This window comes from Salmo salar, chromosome ssa02 (genome assembly GCF_905237065.1).
Source record: "Salmo salar chromosome ssa02, Ssal_v3.1, whole genome shotgun sequence".
NCBI classification, from domain to species: domain Eukaryota; kingdom Metazoa; phylum Chordata; class Actinopteri; order Salmoniformes; family Salmonidae; genus Salmo; species Salmo salar.
The window spans coordinates 56,373,257-56,381,821 of NC_059443.1; the positions used below are offsets into that span (position 1 = coordinate 56,373,257).

At 42.4% G+C, this 8,565-nt stretch overlaps 1 protein-coding gene across 1 annotated transcript in view; it reads right to left on the reverse strand.

Annotated features, from left to right (window-relative positions):
- The window catches only part of LOC106587823 (keratin, type I cytoskeletal 18-A), a 31,392-nt gene extending 24,787 nt beyond the window's left edge, over window positions 1-6,605 (reverse strand). The window contains exons 1-4 of the mRNA XM_014176486.2: window positions 6,550-6,605; window positions 6,153-6,357; window positions 1,927-2,009; window positions 32-185 (exon numbers count right to left, since the gene is read on the reverse strand). Of these exons, the coding sequence (XP_014031961.2) occupies window positions 32-185; window positions 1,927-2,009; window positions 6,153-6,350 (435 nt within the window). The 5' untranslated portion in view covers window positions 6,351-6,357; window positions 6,550-6,605. The remainder of the gene's footprint in view (window positions 1-31; window positions 186-1,926; window positions 2,010-6,152; window positions 6,358-6,549) is intronic.
- Window positions 6,606-8,565: the final 1,960 nt, after the last annotated feature.

Here is an 8,565-nt window from a genome sequence, read left to right on the forward strand (position 1 = left end):
CATGCACACAGACACTTGCACAAGACCGTACCACATAGTCCTGGTGCATGTCCTGCAGCTCTGTCATGGAGTGGTGTAGCTCCGCCTCCAGCTGCACGTTGGTTTGCTCCACCCTCATCTTGTTCTCCCTCAGCAGAGCCACCTGTTGCTCCAGACATTTGGTCTGCCTCTCTTCCACCTCACATCTATGACAGGACACACGACACATCTCATCATATCAACTGGGTTGTGTTCATTAGACCACTCAATGGAAAACCTTTAAAAACTTTTTTAAATCGAAGAACACATTTTGTTGTTGTTGTTTCTTACTGGACAGGTAGTCCCTGTTTCCATGTTTCAGTTGGTGATATTGACTTGTATTTAGCCTTGACCACAGGGGTCTATGCAAAGCAGCTATGGGCCTATACTTTACCAGGAGGTGGTGATGGTTACATTACTACTGAATGTACCTGACTCCGGGTCAACTAGAGAAACTGCTACACATACTGTGCATGTAGGTAAACACTGTGACACAGTATATGGGAAACGTTACAGCCGCACATCCATTGTATCTAAGCAGGTGCATAGTCCCTTTCCTGCAGTCAGTGACTAAAAGTGTCCTCTTTGGCCTCACGGGTGGAATGTTATTCATATTTTTCATCATTTCATAATTAATAAAGATGTTTTTATTGATTTATTTATGATGGAAATATGGTGTTTCTATGTCAAACGGTTTTGTTATAATTCAGTCTTCTGTGATGTACTGTATATAAAGTGTAATAGTGGAATGCAAACTCTATATCTGACATGGTACAGGTGTCTTCTTTCTTTTAAACCCATAACCATGTGTGTGAGGTATATACTTTTGTTTCAAAGTAGATTTGTTTAAGACTACCAAGAATCCCTCTGTGTAACCCTGATTTAGCCCACTTTAGTCAAATGTTTTAAGATATACAAGTGTTTTCAGGTAAAGGTAAATAGACTGCACACTGCAATCTCTGCTCCCATGTGTTTAAGTGACCCTTCATCAGCTCTGACATAATCATGTAAAAGACCTTATCACACAGTAGGAAAAAAATCTTGCAACAGTCATTCAGTAGTTGCAATAGTCCTCACTTCCCAACATGCTAAAGTCACAGTCACGGACATCAAATCAAAGTGTATTGGTCACATACACAGTTTAGCAGATGTTATAGCGGGTGCTGTGAAATGCTTATTGTACTAGTGCCTAACGATGCAGTAAAATGTCAACAAGTAAACAAATAATATATATATTTTAAATACAATATAAACCTTGTGACACAGAGTTGCAGACAACATCGTGACAGTGGCCCAGGTAAGGCCAGCAGGACACAATATATAAATAGAGAAGGTGTGTATTCATAGCTCATAGCTGTCTGCATGCTGTTGCCCTCCCTTGCCCTTCAGGGGTTAATGGATAGCCGTCTGCATCCCAAATGACACCCTATTCCCCATTTAGTGCACTACTTTTGACCACACTCAATGGGTACCCTTATTGGCCCTGGTCAAAAGTAGTGCTCTAAATAAGAATTAGGGTGTCATTTGGCACGCAGCTCTCTGGCAGTATCAGAGGGGCTGGTGTGTCACTCTGCATCAATACAGATGGGGAAAGTGCCGACGAGGCACAACACAGCCGGGCTGCGATTTGTATGCAGGTTGTTGAGCAGGAGTGGAACTAGCCGAGTTACAACAAAGTGCGGACTGTACTGCTGCTACAGTAGAGAAGTGATTATAAAGTATCGCTGCAGGGGAAAATAAAATATCTGATTGTTATTCAAGAAGTGCATTTAAAGTGGTATAGACTGAAATTGGTAGGAGTAGGATTTGATGGATTTTTCCAGAAGGCATTCACAACTGCTATGGTATAGCTTTGTTTTCTTTAGATAGATTCTAGGCCTGACCTAGAATGTCCCAAACACTACTGACCTGGCCTGGATGGTAGAAGCCCTGGACATCATGTGGTCAGACTGCAGCACCAGCTCTGCATTTTCCATCAGCAGCTTACCAACCTAAAGAACCAAAACACAGTCAACACACACAAGACAAAATAACAAGGAAGGGAATAAGATGCGACGAGAAGCGTGTAAAACATGATCGATTTCAGAATGTGTTCAATCTTGTTGATCCATGTAACGTCATTGGTCCAATAGGTAGGAAAACACAATGAAACATGACATCACATACGAATACACCTCAGTACACTGGAAGTTCACATTACCAGGTGCTGCATCAAATTGGGGTCTTTTTTTATGTGAAAACATGCGGGTGAGGCTTATCGCAATAGAACAACTGTAATAAAGGTTTCGCTTCCTTGTATTACACTAGCCTCGTCTCATACTGTGTGGCATGACATTGACCAATGGAAGAGTTGGCTACAGCACATAGAGTACGGGACAAGGCTAACACACTAGCACAAGCATAAAGAGAGACGCCTTTGAAAGTTCATCATAGAAAGTAAGTTGGAACAGAGACGAGAAAGAATTATACTGTACACAGAGACATAACAATGGTATCCACAATTTCATCTGATTTTGGGGAAGTAGATAAAGGGCTTCATTGCCAAAAACCCCAAAGTATCCCTTTAAATCAATTTAGATAAGCCAGTTGGAATCACTCTTTATTCTGTAAGAATATGATCACTTGAGGTTGAGCCACTTTACATTCATTGAAAAGACGGCACAATAATATTCTGCCTGTTCATGCTTGTCAGATTGCCACCAGCTCAGTGAGTCAGATTTATTACATAATGACGTTCCACGATTTGGGTTCATTAAGACCTGAAGCAGTTGTGGCACAGATATTATTAAAACCAAAGAGCCTTTCACAGTAATTCTAGTACTTGACCTCATAAACCATAAATGTTTGGCGTTAACTCCAATGTGAGCACATGAAACTTTAACTAATGTTATCCAAAATCCCTTGCATCTTTGATATTGAAATGTTTACTGTACAAGCTAGGGCCATTTTGAGCAAACAGAGTTTCAATGTTGACTCTTCCTTTGCCAATCACAATAGCACAATGCTTACTCAAGGCCAACACACCCATTCTGAAGGAGGAAAGTCAGGAATAACTTGGACTTATTGTGTTGTGTTTTTGCTCACACAACCGCCTCAAAGTTATGATCATATTTTCATTGCAATTACCCGTTCCATTATCTTAGCTCTGCCAGTTATTCATCTCTGACTGTGTTGATTCATAGCCCTGAGAGAGTACAAACCAGATATTAGCGGTTTGTTTTCTTCTGACAGGGCACTTCTCCAACTGAACATTAACGGATTGATTTCAAATGAAATGACATCAAATTGTATTTGTCGCATGTTTCGTAAACAACAGGTGTAGACTACCAGTGAAATGCTTACTTACAGGCCATTCCCAACAATGCAGAGAGAAAAATAGAAAAATAATAACACAGGGAATAAATACACAATGAGTAATGATAACTTGGCTATATACACGGGGTACCAGTATTCCTTATTATGGCTCGTTATTCAATGCTTCTAAATAGAATGAGGGTGGTGTCAGGTCTTAAAACCTAAACCCACAACAATAACACTAGTCTAGGACTGAAACCGGACTTGAGGAAGATGACCATAACAAAGTCAATTGTTACTATAAATCATGAATTCATGTCAAAAGAAGATTTGAAGAATGTTATCAGTTATGCGTATGTCAAGTCATACATTTTTCATTTAATTTGATTTATTTAGCCAGGATAGTCCACTCAGTAACAATTGCCACTGTTTTCCAGGGAGTCCTGGGTTCCATAGAAATCAACATTCCAGGTATTAGTCCAGGCGAAAGTGTGAGGAAATGTCATACATACACTACCGGTCAAGTTTTAGAACATCTACTCATTCAAGGGTTTTTCTTTATTTTTACTATTTTCTACATTGTAGAATAATAGTGAAGACATCAAAACAATGAAATAACACATACGGAATCATGTACTAGCCAAAAAAGTGTTAAACAAATCAAAATATATTTTATATTTGAGATTATTCAAATAGCCACTCTTTGCATTGATGACAGCTTTGCACACTCTTGCGATTCTCTCAACCAGTTTTTCTAACAGTCTTGAAGGAGTTCCCACATATGCTGAGCACTTGTTGGCTGCTTTTCCTTCACTCTGCGATCCGACTCATCCCAAACCATCTCAATTGGGTTGAGGTCGGGGGATAGTGGAGGCCAGGTCATCTGATGCAGCACTCCAACACTCTCCTTCTTGGTAAAATAGTTCTTACACAGCCTGGAGGTGTGTTGGGTCATTGTCCGGTGGAAAAACAAATGATAGTCCCACTAAGCCCAAACCAGATGGGATGGCATATTGCTGCAGAATGCTGTGGTAGCCATGCTGGTTAAGTGTGCCTTGAATTGTAAATAAATCACAGACAGTGTCACCAGCAAAGCACCCACACACCAAAACACCTCCTCCTCCATGCTTTACGGTGGAAAATACGCATGCGGAGCTAATCTGTTCACCCATACCGCTTCTCACAAAGACACAGCGGTTTGAACCAAAAATCTGTAATGTGGACTCATCAGACCATAGGACAAATTTCCACCAGTCTAATGTCCATTGCTCATGCTTCTTGGCCCAAGCAAGTGGGTATTGGTGTCCTTTAGTAGTGGATTCTTTGCAGCAATTCAACCACAAATGCCTGATTCATACAGTCTCCTCTGAACAGTTGATGATGAGATGTGTCTGTTACTTGAACTCTGTGAAGCATTTATTTGAGCTGAAAATTCTGAGGCTGGTAACTCTACTGAACCTATCCTCTGCAGCAGAGGTAACTCTAGGTCTTCCTTTCCGTATTGACTGACCTTCATGTCTTAAAGTAATGATGGACTGTCGTTTCTCTTTGCTTATTTGAGCTGTTCTTGCCATAATATGTACTTGGTATTTTAACAAAAAGGGCTATCTTCTGTATACCACCCCTACCTTGTCAGAACACAACTGATTGGCTCAAACGCATTAAGAAGGAAGGAAATTCCACAAATTAACTTCTAACAAGGAACACCTGTTCATTGAAATGCATTCCAGGTGACTACCTCATGAAGCTGGTTGAGATAAATGCAAAAGAGTGTACAAAAGGGTGGCTATTTGAAGAATCTCAAATATAAAATGTATTTTGATTTGTTTAACACTTTTTTGGTTGTTACATGATTCCATATGTGTTACTTAATAGTTTTGATGTCTTCACTATTATTCTACAATGTAGAAAACAGTAAAAGTAAAGAAAAACCCTTGAATGAGTAGGTGTTGTAAAACTTTTGACCGGTAGTGTATGTACATTTGATCATGACATGTTCTCACATGGTTACGCCGACAGATATCATATCAGTGCAGCTATGCATGAAGGATCTTTATGATGATCAATGGACTGGCAATCGCTCATATTTTATGCATCACTCTCACTGAAAGTGAAATTGGGCATAAAAGTCAACCTTCCCGTTGGCTTCAATACTAATAGGTCAGATCTTGGTGCTTTCTTCGCCTTTGTCTCCATTCACATTCAGAGACCATAAATCAAGGGGTGGTTGCAAAACCTCCAATCAGCTCATGCGAGCGAGCTGACAATTACAGCAGCCTGTGTTAATGGTCTACTAGGGCAACAGCCTTTAAAGCAATAAAAGGATCCACATTATTGAGTGTGACAATGGAGGGATGGCTTGTTTCCAAATGTCCTGACATACAGTATGACACTACTTCTCAATCTCTGTAACAGTTGACATTGTCTGGGTTGTCATGTGCCAGTTTTAATTCAACTGCTATTAAGTGTAATCATCGCCAGGACTGAAAATCTTTAATAACCGGTTTGTTCAGTCAATGTTGTATCTGTCTCAAAGCCAAAACCCTGCACGCAAGAAAACACCTTTGAAGTAAAGATGCTTTGCAAGCTATTTTCAGAGACATTTTGTCGGCTTTGGTCTACTCTGGTAAAAAATGATACAGATAATATACAGCACAAGTTAGATTCTTAAAGTCAGTCCTACTAGCTACTGTATGGCCACAACACACCGGCTCAATCAAATCTAGGCATTACAGTACCTCAGCATAATCACTGGCAAACAAATGGACTGTTTAATGAGTCGGGGTCCCTCAGGGCTCAATGTTTGGACCAATTAAAAAGGCAATAGATGGCAGTCTCACTTCTGAACGAAGATCGTCCACAGTCCTTTCCTGCTGGGTCCATTCCTGGGGGTGCGGGGCGTTCCTCAGAGCCCAGTCTCCAATCTGTCCCTCCAGACGCCAGTTTGCCTCTTGCAGCTTGTTTACCTGCTCCAGGAAGCCCTTCAGACGGCTGTTGAGGCCCTGCATGGTCCACCGAGAGTCCTGCAGCAAATCCATAATGCTCCTATGCAGTGTACACCCAAAAAACACACACAGACGCCTCTCAGGGGTATTATCAAACACTTACAGCCTCGCCAACTCAGGAGAGTGTCCGATACAAAGGGTCAACCCAAACGTACAGTAAACACTTATGCCATCCAAAACCTCTTGCACTACAATTTCAGCATACGTCCACACCACAGCCACTTCTACCTACTTGCAACCCTGGCAGGCGGCGCCCTGCCTGCCACCGATACTGGTGAGATTACGGACCCATGAGGTGTTTACTGGGTAAATATTTACCTAGCCATACTCACCTGTGAGGCAACGTGGCGTCCCTCACTCTCTCTCCTCCTCTCTCTCTCGCTCCCCTCTCTCTCTCTCTCTCTCTCTCTCCAGGCTAGGTAGCACCTTGTGTTGGCAGTAGTAAGATAAGCACCAGTCTCAGTAGCCCCTGGTCAGGGCAGCGAGCTGCTCCTGATCCTCCCCTCCTAGACGGAGCTGGACCACATTCTTCTCCACTGCTTCGAACAACTTTCACTTTCCCACTGGGTTCCAGGTCAGAGACGGTCCCTGTCTGTGACAGATCAGATAGGAATGGTAGGGTTAGGGCTAGTCTCGCTATCGCTCTCGCACCAACTATGTGTCAGCTGTCATGGGGTCAGCCATGACAGGGCCAGGTTCTTTCCGCCCCAAACACAGCTTGCAGCAGTGCTCTAGGGGAGAGTGCTGGGGTAAAGCAAAGCGCTCACTCGCTTGACACACTGCTGCTTACATCACCAGCGCTCTGAGGCCCTTTGTGTTCTCTGATCCAGAATTACTGAGCCCTGTGTGGAGGGAAAGTTCAGGCACACACTGCGACAACACTCTCTGTTTGTGTGTCTGTGTTTGTGCGTGTTTGCGTATGTGTGTGTTTGTTTGCACGGGTGTATGTGTGTAAACAACATATCTAGTATCTACTAATACTACACTTTAATTAATAATGAGAAACTAATGTCTATCCACTTACTCATCAGATCAACAGCCTGTAATAAACACTGAACTTTGTGCTGTGTCACATGGGTTGCTCAATTCCTCCCTTGACTACCACTACCCTCTCATTGGCCTGTTTTGTGAGTGAGTGTGTGTGTGTGTGTGTGTGTGTGTGTGTGTCATGTTGTGTGTGTGTGTGTGTGTGTGTGTGTGTGTGTGTGTGTGTGTCTGGGGGGGAAAGTGAGATCATTTTCCAGACATTCTCGTAGGACACGACTTTTTCATCCTCTTGAAGTTGACAACAATGTTCTACTTGTATAGGAGTTACCAAATGTGTGTTGATTCGTCATGGCAACCATCAAGCTTTCTTTCAGTCTTTCACTGACTTTTTTATGACTTTACCTCAAGTAATGTGAGGATGTTATTCCCATGATCAATTCATCTAACCAAGATCTTAGACATTCTGGCACCAGAACATACGTCATAACAATACAAGCTTTAAGTAAGGTGAGGTAATAAGATAAGACGTATGGTTAAGGTAGTTAAGGTGTGGGTGCGGCATCGAAAGAAGCCGGTGAACGTCTGACGGAAAAAGCACAATAAAACATCCAGTTTAAGCCGCTCTGACAGGGTGTTTGGAATGTGAGTCAAGGTAACACAACTCATAGTCATCTCTATTCATCTCTCTCTCTCTCTCTCTCTCTCTCTCTCTCTCTCTCTCTCTCGTGGAGTAGGCACTCTCAATCTACCTCATTAGGTGATAAAGGCAGCAGATGACTGTGGGATTTACTTGTTGGATCAATAAAGAGTTTCTCTTCCTTTCTGTGTAAACAGCCACGCCTACATTTGTCCCATTCACAGACAGGATCTAGGGATCATTAATATGAGGTCACACTTAAACCTGCTACAAACACTGTGTCTGTCTAGAGTCTATAGTATAATATCCCCATGGAAACACTTCATGGGCAAAAAGAATGTTCTCTCATTGAAGTGTTTTCCTCAACAAGTCAGTGCTGTGGTTTTGGCTTTGGTCCATAACAAGCGCATACTAGAGAGAGTCATAGGACAGTGTATTCGGACAGGGACGAGAGAGAGGTGAGAAATGCTAGACCCAAACATCCACCAGACCAAAATGTGAAACCAGGTGAGACCTAACAAGCATGTCAAAGGGAAAACTAGAGCAGGTGGAAGTAAGCGGCCACGCGGGGCTGTTAGGGCTCTTACCATCACACATACACACCCACGCAGCGCTGGCCCGCAG